Consider the following 15,171-nt stretch of genomic DNA (forward strand, 5'->3'; position numbering starts at 1 on the left):
ACTAGAAAGCCTTGAAGCAACTTCATCGGCATGAAAAAAAGAAACTGGTTGATAGGCCCAAATAATATCTTCCTGCCTTTCGTTCACAGGCCGAACATGGATACAAATTACAAAGAGCACACCATCTGATGCATCAAATGCATAAACGGATAGTCTTCTTGCACACTGATAAAAACTTCACACCACTCAAATACAGAACAAATATTTTACAAAAGAATACCGCTCATCCAAACACCCCGAACCAATGAACCTACAGCACGCATCGAAACCTAACCAATCACTTGATGAAACATAAAGCCCGATAAACAATAAATAATCTCATGTGGATGCTTCACTTCCGCAAAACCTTCTCTACAGCAACCTTTTGTGGGTTTGATAGGCCCTGCACATGATAATCCAATTCAACATTACTATATAACCGTGAAAGTGAGATGCAGTAGGAAGGTGGGGGACACATCTTGACACATTCTATAAACACTAACAGTCCAGGACGTCTCACCTGCAACAGATACTCAAAAAGTGGCCGATCACTTTCCCACAGGTTGACAAATGTGTTTGTTAGAAAGTCCAACAACTTCACCTGCAAGGCAAAGGCAATTTATTTACTTGATCGAGTGAACATCAGATTTGTTTTAAACATGGAACTTTGCAGCGAAAGGCTGAAAGCAAACCTCATTAAGAGAGTCAGTTTTTGCCAGATCATCATCGTAACTATCGTCTTCATCCTATAGTACAATCGGAGTAGAGACAGAAATAAATACGACAAAATTGTATCACAGCAAGAGCATTAGCTATTACTAGCATACCTCATCAAAAACTTTTGCCATTGCATTTAGGTGCTCAACTGACGGATTAGCATTTGAAGGAACTGATGCTGCATGTAGCATATCATGTGGAATCCCATCACCATTCTGAACCTCCTCCCAGTCACTATCCTGTATAGATAAAGACTCTAAGAAGACCGTTCTAGTTTACAATCTTAACTGAGGGAATGAGCAGAAACCTCTTCACAAACGTTGTCAGCATCATCGCCGACTTGTTCCTGGATTTCAGTTAAAGTGTCCGCTAACAGTGAGAAGATCTGCATAATCCATATTCGGGGATGCTAACATTAAGTGTTATGAGATAACGAAAACACAGCTTGATGTCTGACCCAACATTTAATAATAGCAACGAAAATATGATCTTGGTGAGAGATTCCTTTCATTTATGCATCTGCACATTAATGTTCCTTCAAAACTAAAATTTCTGAGAGACAAACTATGATTGTGAAATCATTGGTTACCTTAGATGGAAGAGGAATCTTGGTCCAGTGATCAGGAGTTACCCGGGCTTTTGACCGTGTGGTAATACCTGCACTAGTCTGTTTTTTTTCTGGGTAAGACTAATGGTACAATAAGGTATGAACTGCTGAGCACCAAATAGACTAAGAATGGGGTAGTACCTTGACAAGATGACCATTGACTTCAATCCTAGATAACTCAGGATGACGGGTACATATGAGAAAAGCTAAGGCTGTAGTTGTTACCTTTATCTGGTAGGCTCCTTGAATTTCACCTATAATATATATTTACCAAGAAACCTCTCATTAGGGGAAACCAACATAAAGATAAATTATTCACCATACAATATTATGTTGCATAAGCACTTGCCTTGTAGTTGTGACCATTCTGACATTATATAAGCTAATGAATTTCCATAGCCCTCGGCAGGAATTGCAAGTAAAAGGTTGACAAACTGATCAACATTTGGTGCACTTAGATGTACCTGCAGCAGTTAGAACATGTTGATGCACCTATTATGGATAATGCATTTTAAATACATTTCTGTAATGTACCTCCTAGGAGGCGTGTAACAATTTCTATATTTTCAATGAAATGAAATGAAAAGCAAAGAGTCCTTTGCGTTTTCTCGGAAAAAAAATCCTGTGTACATTCAGACATTCTAAGTTCACACACAGTTTCGTGGAACAGAAACATTTTGTGTGGCCTGTGTAAAAAATACAACAAAATGTCTCGTGAAAAATTATTTTGGAGCACCGAAGATTGTCTTTTTACACAGGCCACAAAAAATGTTGCGAAGCTTGGTGTTCAAGCATAAAATGTCCCAATGTATATCCATGTTTTGGAATTTTTATACATTTCAAAATATGTTTTTTGGTCAATGGGTCCACCTACACCTATGAGGCGAAGTGGATTTCCAGTGATAATGGGGTTAAATCCTTTTTGGAGGCAGTGTAACCCATGATGGCACAAATTTAAAAATATTCTTTCAAAAACATGATGGTACACAACAAACAATGGAAGACCACTATGCATCCATATCATCGACTCCTATGTGAAACATAAATGGCATGTTACCCTAAAGAGGTGCAATGGCATACATAGAAAATCATAAAAAGTGAAGTAGCCAAGAAATGGCAACTTTTAAGGTGTTACAACCAAATGATGGAGTATCCAAAGAAATACCTAGAATTTTTTTCCATTTAAGATAGCATAAAAACCAACATATTACATACACCAAGCCTAAATCGAGACTAATCAAGGAGGAAAAGAGGGCAGTAAAACAAACAAAAGTTAAATTAATCATGTTAGACCGCCACACAAACACACACACACAGAGCGAGAGAGAGAGAGATGCAACTCACTAATCTGGCTATTATAACAACAAGAGAGCTCTTCAATCCTGCAATGTCACTTGATTGCATACGTCTCACAATAGCAGCAATGAGCTCTGGAATGTGGGGAGATAGGTGCGAAGGTAGATGCAAAATAAGTTGTAGAATGTAACTCCCAACAAAGAGCGATACTGAACTTTCTAACTCTGGATCTAAAAGCCTGTGAAGACGATGAAAGAACCATGATATAAGCATTCAGCTAAAAACGAAACAAACAATTAAACAGTTGAACAAAATGTAGATTGGTTCATCAAAGAGATAGTGTATCTAAACGATGTACTGGCATAGAAGATGTGCAAGAAGCAGTTTACTAGGATTTTCTGAGTCGGCTACAGAAATATGTTTAGTTTGGGAAGCAAACATCAGCTCCTAGCTAGAAGACTAATGGTGCGGTGTTCACTTTCTACAAATTCATCTAGATCGTTGGTGAAGTTTTTGCAATAAATTAAGAAATATGCAATCTGTTTTCTTCCATATCGTGTAAGTGTGAAAAGTAAGAGCAACGCTAAGTTAGATATACACAATCTTGAGTTACCTTGAAGCTGCACTAAGTAGCATCTTCAATGTACTTCCTGGTTCGCCACCCCAAGCAAGCAACTCCTGCCGGCCACCTGATATAAATGCTGCCAAACATTCTGTCGCATTCTGATTTGGCCATAGATCAGCATATTAATGATGTATACACATAATACATCCATGCAAAATAGGTCCACTACACGTGAATCGTTAAAATCAAAAGTTAAGCATTTACCTGCATCTCTCCATGGTCATCGCTTTCAAGCGTAATTTGAATGATAAATGTAAAGCATGTGTCAAATACTGCCTTAACGACAGCAGCTGGGGCATTCTGACATGTACACGGCAGCATTAAGATTAGCATTGGCAAGTCAATGAAAATACAAGTTATACGTCATTTTCAGAAATACTATTTGCCTTGAAATTCATAGAACTTAGGAAATGAAGGCATACTTTCAGTATCATCGCCAGGAGGTCTAGCGAACCTGCAACAAGTCCATCTGGCTGGATCTTGGACTAGCAAATGAACAACAAATAAGGCTTGCATAGAGCAGGCAAATACAGAATAACCATGATAATGACATAAAACTGGTTTTAGCATCTTACTTTTGATAAAATGGACCCAATCGTTGGAAGAATCCGAGATACAAGCGGTTGTAAGCATCCAGGAGCATTCTTGATGGCCTAAAAACTAAGGGATCCTGTTAAGTAGGCTGCAAATAAGGAGCGCAATAACCAAAAAGATCGTAACAAATGTCCTCCAACAAATAATAAGAGATGCACAGACAAAGCTCCTGTGAATTAACTAAAGAAACAAAAACAAGCCATGATAAAGAAAAACAATACAGAGCAGATACGCAACAATTGCATACTCATCAGCTATCAAAGTTAATTAAAAATTTAGGAGAAACGTGAGTAGCAAAAAAATCATTCATCCAACAGATCTGATTTGCTGAATTCCCAATCTTAAACATATTTGGACGTGATACTTCCAATTTCCAGGAAAACATAACATCTGCCAGGCGAATTTCAGTGGCAAACTGCAGCAGTCAAATTTCAAAGGTTTTGTGGTGTACATCGATTATCATGTGGTCAATATATGAAGCAGGGTCATTTAATCATGAACTATAATCACATTTGCATGAATACGAGAAATGAAACATATTTAAGAGAACCACCAACTTCTGATAATAAATTACCTCTAATACTTCTACAGCGTCGATACTAATGAATGGGTCAGCGATGTTTTGGGCCCAAACATCTAGTATGATAGGAGAGATAACTGGTTCAATTGATGTTGATTGTTCACCGCCTACATATCAAGTGGAAAACATCATCATCAATCTTAAGGGGAAAAAGTATTAATAAATTATACACATATTTTGCTACAAGATGCATTGACAAGCAAGCTGAGTCACTGACAGACCAGATTTAATGGCTGATTGGAGTGTTTCTAGAACAAGATGCAGTGTCTCCTCAGATGCCTGTCATAAAACCTCCATGTATTCATTTCCTTCGAAAAGCTAAGGCAGGTTAGATTTACAATTTTATATACAAAATTACCTGCCTCAGAAGATCCACAAGAGATGAGAGTATGCCCATAATGTTTTGCTGAACTGAACTCTGAGTAGATTCCGGCAAAAGTTGGGCCAGTGCCCTACAGGCGCCTACTTTAACTGGGGGTGGCCTGGCAAACAAGTATCTCACAGATAAATACAACTCTTCATTTTGTCCGGGATTGTACAACAAGTGAATTCATGGTCTTACACATCAGAGGCGATCGCCTGGGCAGCATTGCATAGATATTGCTCACAGATCCCCTTACTTATCTGACATGTTTTCTCCCAAATCAGCTTGCTGAGCATATAGCAATACATACAAGAAAAGTGAAGGTAAGGAAGTTCACCAGTGAAGAGAACTTAGCCACAACGGAGAATGCACGCGCATGAAGAAACGGGTACTGCTGCACTCCTAAAAACCACAAGACTAGTAAATAACACAGGGAGATTTACGAAGTTAAAAACACTGGTGATGAAATATACCTGTCCCCATAATGTCAATTACCATCTTCTCGAGTAAATCTCGCACATTGTAACCACAATCCTATTAAATCAGAAAGCACATGATGAATAAGACACTCACAAATGCTAGACCGACTTTAATAACTTAAAACGGCAAATAACTTTATTGCATCTGAGGGCATCTGCTTTGCACTTTGGAGAAATAAGGCACTCTCAGATTAGGTATATCATTATCCCAAAATCTAATAATTGCGTGGGCACCGTCTCGTCTTACAGAGTGCTCCCCTGTCTGCTCTGTCCGATCTGGATCGCGTGGTCTTTGCCTTCCCTCGTGTAGTGGCGCGTTCCGACAAAACAATCCTGGCCTGGGTCTCGTATTCCCCTCTCCTTCCTTCACCTTGAGCTCTCGTCCATCCCACCTCAACTCCGTCGATTCTCCCTCGTCGGCGGCAAGCGGTCCGGCGGAAAGACGAATCAAGCGGCCGGTGGTGGTCTGCGTTCGTTGTTCGTAGCGATCGGTGGTGCTGCATCGACGAGGCGCATCAGGGGCCATCTTCTAGTGCGCCGAGTGTCGATGCGTCCGATTCGACCGGGCTGAGAGGAGAATACCGTCGAAGATCATTGTCGGGGAGGTTCTACATCAACACCTGCCGTCCTCTGTTTCTCAATTTTGTGAGGTGAGCACACTAATCGATTCCCACCATGGTAGTTGCTTCGTAGTTTTGCTCTGGCGATTTTGAGATCTGAGCTGCGCTGATTTTTATTTTTGGTTTCGCTTAATGGTGATGGAACGCTCCACAGCTGCTCCCGGATGTGTGATTTGTTTTGCAGATGATATGTTGGTCCAGATTTGTTGGGTAGCATGGGTTCTCTGCCGTTTGTAGTTTGTTACATGCACATTAGCATCTGATAGTACTCGAGTAGGATTTGTTACATACTTGCAGCTCGAGGCTGTTGCTACGTGTTGTATTTTTTATTATCCATGAATCTAAATTTGGTGGTCAAATTAACTTTGTGAGGCATATGTTACATGAACATTAGCTTCGTAGTAAGCCCACATGCTCGTCGAGCAAGTGTCCAGTGCAATCCCAACTCAGCCCGCATTCGACTGGTTTTGAACAGTTTGGGATCGATGGTTCCGCTGTTACACCAGATGAAGGACATCAGGCGTTCAACCGGGCAAGGGCGTCGAGGTGTTGTTCAGCAAGCTCCCCCTCATAGCGGTCGACTCACCGAGATTGCCAACATCGTGACGACCAACAAACTCGCCAAGTAGCCTGACCTTGCCGATGTGTCTGCACTGGTGTGGCAAGCGCTCTCGCTGTCGTGCTGAACTTGTTACGCTGCCCCGTTCGCTGTCGGCATGCCGTTTCTCCGCTCTCCGCTCACGTCGCTAATGTCGTTGCGGCACTGACCTACAAGGCCATGCCCATGCGCTAAGCGCTTGAACTAATTCGACGACTTGCCAGCAGCTTAAAGCGAGAAGGACGCTTGTGATGGATGGCATTGCCGTTGTTTCATCGCCGGAGGCGTGAGTTTTGCTGTGGACTACTAGTACATTGGTTCCACGATTTGAACCTAAACTTAATCTGGTAAGGGCTTTGAACTTGCTTATTTTTGCCATTGTTGCTGCTTGGCTGGCATGTTTGCTCGATGCGGGTTGGACTTTACCTCCAGTTTTATTCTCGGTGGTGTTGGTCTAGCCTTCAACTGGTCATGGTGGTGCTGGTCTGAGGGTCGTGCGGTGCTGGTAAAGGTGCTCAAGGTGTTTCTCGTCTCATGGTGGTTCTTTTAGGGTTCATGTCACCATTAACTAGAGCAGCCAAATCTGCTTGGAATAGTCAAGAGGCTCATTATGCAGTAGCGCATGTAGTTTGGGTCAACAGTTACATACATGGGATCCTTGTATTAGAATTTGCACGATGCAATTCATTGTGTGGAGTTTCACGTTATGGTTGTTTTGAATTTGTCTGTCCAAACTACAGGAAGTAGAAACTATTATTTTGGATGGAACTAACACATAAGTCTTGCATATTGTATGTAATATTTATGAACTTAGGATTTATGTTTTTTACACTGTAATTTCTTGATCACAATTATGCAGTGGGGATGGGGGGGGGGGGGGGGGGGGGTTAATGTACATTACATCATGTAATAGCTAGATAATAATACTTCCTGTTCCCTAATATTGTACACATATGATGTATGTTTTCTCTTGTTTTGGTGGTTTCTGTTTGTAACTAAGTTTTTTTTGGGTTTAATGAATAGTACAGGATGTAAAAGTTATATAATAAATACATCATGTTCCCTAATATTGTACTCACAAGATGTATCTTTCGATGTGCTTTTGTTGGTTTTGATCGTAGCTCTTTATTTTTTTGTATAATCATAGGATGTAAAAATTGGATAATAAATACATCCTTTTCATTTGGACGTAACATTTTCGTCAGCATAGCATGTATTTTTTTGTAAGTGTTGACAGACGTAACTAATCCATGAAATGATACTATTACATGTAACTTTATATGACGAGGATGTATGTTTTTCAGTTGTAGGTTTCAGACATAATTATGTTTTGTGGTTTACTGATTTTCCATGTGTATAAGCAAGATGTATTATTATGGTTATTTTTTCCTTAATGGATCATGTTTTTTTGTATGCCAGGATGCATTTTATTGTTGAGTTATTTCCTCTAGTTATGTGATCACGAGTTTGTATAGGTGTTAATGCAGAAAACAAGCGGCATCCTGTAATTATGTTCTTCCTAGATGTAAATTTCACCCACATACACAACTTAGAGTTTTGGAACTTCCAGTCTATTAATGTTAGCATTTTTACCACTTCCGTTGCAACCAAATAGACATTTATCTCTCTCCTTGTCGACAACGGAATTCCTGGAGGTACCAGACTTTATCGAAAAACCAACATGCTTAGTACATCTGTTGCAATGCAATTTCGCATCCTCCCAACTTTCAAAGATCATGCCTTGGTAGGGTTTCTCAATAGTTGGCTCGATGCTAGGAGATGACTAAACTTCATCTTCCGCGAGATTCTTCACTTGAAATTGCATTCCATGTTTCAACCTCGGTATTTGTAAATGGAGCTGAGTTGCCACCATAATGTTCCACTGTCGCCGTAGCTACTTCGTCATGTTCTGCATTTTGTTGATCTTGCTTGTTCGTCAAATCTTACACATCTGCATCTTCCAAGACTCTGACATTTAGGTCTTTGTTTGTATAATCATAGGATGTATTTTTTGTTAACAAATACATCCTGATCATACATAATTAGTGTTTCTCCCTACGATAGGATGTATTTTTAACTTTTGTTGCTTTTTACTAATAATTATGTAGTTCGGGATAGCTTTTCTTTAATCATAGGATGTAAATTTCTGGCTACAAATACTTGCTGATCATATGGAGTTAGTTTAACACCTGCCATGATAGAATGTAAACCTCTATTCTTCTTGTGTAAGTACATTTGTGATATGTTGGCGATGAACAAGGATATGCATAGGATGCATATTTTAAAATACTTGCAGTTTTTAAATCATAATCATGTAATGGAGTATTTTTGTATGATGGTATGATGTAAATTTCTGTCTATAAATACTTCCTGATCATATGCAGTTAGTGTAACATCTGCTAGAATATAAATTATGAGGCCAAATTAACCTCCATTTTTATCGTTTGTTCATGTTTTTGCAGGAGTGCTCATTTTCAGACAGTTCTGTCAAACATATTTTGATCATGGTATGAGTGCTGTCTTTATATTTTGATTTGTTTGTGTGTATCACAGGGCGCCATGATATATTTCGTTGTTCTAGTGACATTTTCACCGTTTTGTTCTGCAGAAACCCTCATGCATACCTAAAAGTGCCAAGGCTGGACCGATGTTCATCTTTGCATGGTTTATGTCAGATACATCTTTTCAATCGATCATCTCCCATGAAGCTTTTTAGGTGGTGCAAGGGCATGAGTCCATCTGGAGTGTTTAGATCAGTACCTGCGTCAGGAAATCGGAAATCCATATCTGTGAACACATAGAAACAGTTGCAGAAGTTTGTTTCACTGTGTACTTGTCTTCATGTCTGCAATTTTTTACTTCCTGACATGCTTTTTTCTTTTTATTTTGTACAACCAATAAACAGCTACTAATTTTATTGCATGATTTTATTTCTTGCAGATCATGAAGACTAATTTCAGAACATGAAGGACTCGCGGCAACCTAAGATTCAAGCTTCCTGGAAGAGAAACTGTACACGCTGTCCTTGCTCTCAGGTTTCCGTTGGTGCAGATTGCCTCTAGTACATTTTCACCTAGGTTGAGGTGCGGTCAGTACTTTGGTTCTTGCAAGCTACCGAAGTTGGATTCTACTGCAAGAAGATACATCCCACAATGCAGATTAAGTCGTGCACAACTATTTTCCTTTTTCTTGTTATTACTGTTGGAGTCCACTTTTATACATGCATGGCAGAAAGTTGGGGGGTAGAAAATCATGATGCATCAGCAGCCCCGAAGTTAGATTTGTGATGTTCATGTAATATACACTGGAGGCGCAGGAATTTGGCTGTAACTTTCATAGCTTCTTCGGTGGTTGAAGATCCTGCCCCCCCCCCCCCCCTATTTATTCTCTATTTGTTTTTTATTTGCCTGTAACTTTTCTACCGAGATTGCTCAAGCCATGGAGGTTTCATCTCCTTTTGTTACATCTGTCAATTGGAACTGGTCTTCCCGCGCGTGGATGGGTGTGTCACAGGAGGAAAGGATGCTTTCTATTTTCGGTTAGCTCTCACTTTCACCTTTTGGCCCACTTGCTATTTCGGGAAACTACCTGGTTCGGACAGGGGGGGGCACCGCATATGACTACCTGGTAACCGCGCACCCTGTAGCAACGTCCTATCATTATTATAAGCTTCTATCTACTATGCACAGATGTTAGAAACTTGCAATCAGGTCCTTCCTTTAGTGTATCAAAAGATAGGTCATGTGTCTCGCTGTCTCATTAGATACACCAGTGGGGAGCCCAGGACTCTATGTGAGGCAATATAACATACATCGACTTCTGTTCACAAAAAAAAAGTGAAGGTATTCCGTACTCCAAAAGTTTAGCCACTATGAGCCACTTCCCTCGCTACTACAGAAAACTCATGTCACCACTTTCCACTCTTTAAAGTGTATCTAAAGCGAGTAATTACTTGGTGTCAACAAGTGAAAATTTCGATGTTGCAGTTATGTGTGGAGTTCTGGAGCCAGAACATAACATTATAGGCAATATAAAGTGGCAGGCTAAAAATGACACATTATCCCTACCAATGTAAGTGTTCAATTCTAAGATCTGAGGTACTTAAGTGGCATGGAATACTAATACCTATCAAAATAAAGCACCTGGCTTTTCTTAATGCCAAATGGAGGGATCTAAGGTGCAAGTCTGCCAACAGGAATCAGTGAGCTTGGAACTATTCAGCACAACAACAAAAATTAAACCAACCTGTGCTTCACATAGATGTTCTGAAAGTGAACCTAGAGCAAAAAGTGATGCTTCATGCAGCTGGCAAGAAAATACTGTGTTAGATAGGGTCAACGATAGGATCAAGTACAATATTTGGGGGTAAATCTAACAATAAACTAGACAAAAATTTAAATATTACAAACTACTATAAACAATACAGACTTAAAGGCAGCAACTTTGAACATTTCTGTAGTTCAAACAAGGCATACCAAAGTAGCTTTAGTTTAAATTCATGGCATGTCACCAAAAAGGTACTTAGGAACATAAAGCAAGAGTAAAACTTGATAAAGACAAAATATCGAGGGTTGATTTCCTTTACAACTTTGTCTAAAGCAAACAACTCACCCTCCACCAGTCGGCAGAACCTGCTTGTCTTAATTCACATGATTCACGAAAACAAATCTGTGAAGCTTCCAGAATTGAGTCAATTCCATAATCCTCGTAGGCAGTGACTATCTCTTCCAGCAAAAGAGATCCTGAAACAATGAAGATATGAGGAAAACATGGTGTGTCCGACAAATTCCTTTAGGAAGAAAATTTCAAACTGTCTTTTCCAATGAGTATGGTTGTTTAAGCTGCAAACAAAGCTCCAAAGAGGGGGGCAAGCAAAGATATTTTGAGTCTAAATTTCAATGTTGGATTATCTAATATATGCATGACTAGAGTACCAAGATTTTTATTTATGATTAATTGTACTTCTGCATATTTTCAAAATAGGATGGTAATATTTCACCAACAGTATAGACTGAACAGGGTTAGCAAAGAAGCAAAACAGAAGCTCATACCAGACACACGACAGCTATAAGTTACATCATCCTCGTCGGCAACATACTGGTTAGCATCACGTGACCAGTTTTGTACCTAGAATAACAAAATAAACAGATGCATAAGAATTTCCTAGCAAAAACCTAACAGGCAAATGATTTGGCTACGTAATAACCAGTTCATGTACCTGTTCTTCAGTTATCTGTTGAAAGGATATAGTGTAGTACGCCAACTCTTTAATGCTTCCTGCAATGACCTAGTGTGATAGCAAAAAAAATTGTTACCAAAAAAGGCAGAAAATGTATAGTCGCTAGTAAAAAGGCATACCTTTGCTAACAGAGAATTTCCCACGATAGTTGTCCATAGCTCAAATAACTGGAAAATAAGAGAACGAGGGTAAAAGATACGAAAGCAATGGACTGCAGTACAACAAAAGAGAACAATAAATAGAACAAATGTAGCAATGGAACAGTAAAAAAAAAACAGAATGCATGAAATTACCTGGATCCCAAAGGATTCAATACTTCTTTCACTCCCATCAGAATCGTAGCCAACAGAATCAACATCCTCTGAAGCTTGAATGGCTGACAGGTGATAGACCTTGAAGGATGAAACAAAGGTCTGCCACAACGGCGCAAGAATAGCTGTGTAAAATAGACACATTATTAGAAAGGCAAAAGACCAAGAGCAATTTAATTTATCCACCTGACGTGGAATTCCAGTTTACAATATAATGTATGAGACTTGCCAGAAATTTTGGCTTCAGGTAGTCTAGGAAAGTTCTGGATAAGCTGGAGTAAACACTTAAGCACCTGATCAACAGACAAGCATAGGCTTCAACAACAATGAAGAATGCATGCATTTGATCCTACAACACAGATTATACGATGTATACCTCAAACTGCATACTCCAGTCATCAGGATTTTGGGACAACACCGGTGAATTTAAAATTATAGAGAATTGCTCCATAAGTGGATCAAGCATTGAAGTCATCAAACTGAGTGTCTCTCTCTGCAGCAGAAAATCACCTCAGTTGGTTTAATATGAAGACACAGCAGAATAATACAGCACAAACAAGACAACTACCTTATAAACACCACTCATTGATCCAAGCATGGAAATACATGAATGGACTATTCCAACAGCTTTTGCACGAAGAGAATTTTCATACAGCTGTTTTTCAGAACGGGTAAGAACATATTGCGTTATCTCCATAATTATTTAGTAAAGCAAAAGGAGTAAACAGTAACACAAACTTACGTGCGGAGATGATATTATTATGTACAATGATGGGAATAGCTCTGGCACTAATTTTGGAATGCATTCATCATCTAAATCATCTGATAGAAGAGCTAGGCATCTTAATGCTCCACGAACTGCCAGAAAATGTAGACCACTTCTTTCAGGAGAAAGATAACTAAAAAAACATTAAAAGATCGAAATAACAGTCTTCGTCATGTTTCTATAAAAAAAAATTGGGCTATATGAGCATCCAAAGAAGAAGAAATGCAGATTAGGCTATGTGGTACTAACATTCCGAACAAGGTACCACTTTCTGACAGTGTGGAATACCCTGTTTTCCCAAGAATCCTAGGTCCCTTTTTTTTTATTAAGAAGCATGTACAAGCTTCTCATAGATGCTAGCTATTAAAAGAACTTATTTTGCAATAGGAGAACCGGTTGAAAGCTGGGAGCTCCAAGTTTAAGTTCAAGGCTTGCAAACAAAGCCTGAATAGCCTGATTTGAAAATACTGGGAAGCAACAAAATAGTTATATACCTCCATTCCCATTGCTTTGATCACCAATTAACTTTAAGAGAAAGGACAGTAACTCGGGCCAGTCTTCTGGCCAATCATTCTGCCCAATAGCTGCTACAGCCATGCCAATAGCAGTGCGTATTTTCCCGTTAGAATCATCAAGTGAGGTAAGAAGGAGTTGACGTATAACAACCTGATGAGGAATATGAGTGAGAACAATGTAATACGATAAAAAATCGACAACAATATAAATTTGCACACTAATCATTTTGTTTTCTTGTGAATTTTAGCAGAGTTTGGTCTTGATAACAGTAGTAGAGGATCTGCTACCATATTTCATATGGTGATCTATTTAGACAACACGCACATTGAGCAATTATCTAGTCTGCTGATGTCGAGACCAAACCTCATTCTCACGAGTTTATACTGTTTATTTTCTAAGCATGACGGTTTTGTGAGGTGAGAACAAAATGGCAGTCATTTCTGTTTCTCTCAACAAGCCACATAAGCACCGAGGACATCAGGAGTCTTTTATGGCCTGAGTCTTAATTCATGGCATTCAACAAAAAAAAGGGGGCGGCGGGGAGATGGTCCCTCTCCCTGAGTACCTTTTCTGAGGCAGAAACAACAGGAGGCACGAAATTCTCTTCTTGTTCCTCCCAGTGATGCTTGATGAACTGTTTTAACAAGACAGCAGCAAGGTGCTAGGGAGTGAAGGACCAACAAACCAAACAACAGAAGGACTGTTCAGCATGTAAAGCCAAGTCTGACAAAAATACAGTGTGCAAAACATAGTTGTGATTTATAAAAAAAATCAGAAATGAGCAACTGTGAGGATATCTGACGTAGCCCAAAAGGGATCTCCTTGTTGATTGTGACCTTTGTGAGGGCAGCTCCGTATCCTGAGCAAAAGATTGTAGCAAGAAACCAGGAACTTGTTAGCTGGCAGCAGGGGATTGGTGAGTTATGGGGAGGCGACAGACGAACCTGGCTGGAGGGAGGCCTGGCGGAGCGACTCCTCGGCGAAGGCGCGGACGTCGCGGGCGGTGTCGAGCGTGGCCGTCAGGCACTCCACCAGCCACCGCTGGTCCCCGTCCGCCGCCGCCGCCATTGCGATCAATTGACCGGCGGCCGCCGACGACGACTTGGGCTAGGTTAGGGCTGGGTGGGCGGGATGGTTTCGCCCGCGGGATCGAAATTGGTTTGAACGGGATCGCGCGGGCGGAAATGGTGGGCGGATTCGGGGGTTTTGTGCTGCAAGCTAGGGTTTTTATACGAGAGGCAGAAACAGGGGTGGGTGGTGGCGGCCGGGAAGAGAGGAGAAGGGAAGGAATGCTTGGGACTTTGTTCGGAGCCTGTTTCGTGTGCCGATGGCGGGCTGGGCTCACTCCTAGCAAACAAACGCAGATAGGGGACACCAAGACCCAGCCCAACGGCCCGACATAAACGGATCAATATTTTCGTATTTTATTTGTTTCAGGACTTTCTAGATCGCTAAAAATTAAGGAAAAATTACCTGATTAGTTTTTCACCCGAAGAAACGGCATGACCAAATGAACCACGTGAGAGGGGCCACGAGGTGCGAACGGCACCAGGTGGCGCGCCCAAACAGATAGGGCATGCCACCTAGGCTCGTTCGCCCCTCGAGCGTCGCCTCGGTCCCCCCCCTTATACCAGAAGCTCCGTTTCGCCTAAAAACAGAAGCCATACTTTTCCCGAGATTTATTGAGGCGGCGGCGGAGGCGAAATTCCTCTCCTACTCCAGGGGAGGGCAGATCTTGCCTGCACTGGTGCCCCGGTGAAGGGGAAATCGACGCCATCAACATCCCCACTCCTCCTTGGCTTGGGAGGAGGCATCTCCATCAAAATCTCCATCAGCAACATCATCACCACCATCTCCATCTACAAGATCGACTTCATCCC

The 15,171-nt window shown here is 40.7% G+C and overlaps 1 protein-coding gene across 1 annotated transcript; it reads right to left on the reverse strand.

The window, feature by feature from the left end:
• Positions 1 to 31: 31 nt before the first annotated feature.
• On the reverse strand, positions 32 to 14,795 carry LOC124647248 (importin-9). The gene is made up of 34 exons (XM_047187218.1): positions 14,781 to 14,795; positions 14,236 to 14,398; positions 14,089 to 14,150; positions 13,857 to 13,949; positions 13,270 to 13,441; positions 12,752 to 12,867; positions 12,578 to 12,664; positions 12,386 to 12,502; positions 12,239 to 12,302; positions 11,992 to 12,134; positions 11,818 to 11,865; positions 11,678 to 11,746; positions 11,511 to 11,586; positions 11,071 to 11,201; positions 10,705 to 10,764; positions 5,236 to 5,296; positions 5,100 to 5,164; positions 4,961 to 5,022; positions 4,757 to 4,880; positions 4,620 to 4,677; positions 4,393 to 4,505; positions 3,800 to 3,877; positions 3,647 to 3,709; positions 3,429 to 3,524; positions 3,213 to 3,322; positions 2,648 to 2,837; positions 1,653 to 1,767; positions 1,445 to 1,557; positions 1,286 to 1,363; positions 1,004 to 1,081; positions 807 to 935; positions 672 to 725; positions 500 to 580; positions 32 to 382 (listed from the first exon to the last, which is right to left on the reverse strand). The coding sequence occupies exons 1-34, from the start codon at positions 14,793 to 14,795 to the stop codon at positions 332 to 334; spliced, it is 3,135 nt and encodes a 1,044-aa protein (XP_047043174.1). The 3' UTR covers positions 32 to 331.
• Positions 14,796 to 15,171: the final 376 nt, after the last annotated feature.

Source organism: Lolium rigidum, chromosome 1, assembly GCF_022539505.1.
Source record: "Lolium rigidum isolate FL_2022 chromosome 1, APGP_CSIRO_Lrig_0.1, whole genome shotgun sequence".
In the NCBI taxonomy this organism is placed as follows: Eukaryota; Viridiplantae; Streptophyta; class Magnoliopsida; order Poales; family Poaceae; genus Lolium; species Lolium rigidum.

Bases quoted from the DNA above. Each gene is read 5' to 3' on its own strand.
- LOC124647248 (XM_047187218.1), bottom strand. The intron at 13,950-14,088 runs ATATCCTCACAG...ACTCCCTAGCAC, and splicing joins TCCCTTTTGGGCTACGTCAG to CTTGCTGCTGTCTTGTTAAA. The intron at 3,878-4,392 runs GTAATTTATTAT...CTTAGTTTTTAG, and splicing joins ACGCTGTAGAAGTATTAGAG to GCCATCAAGAATGCTCCTGG.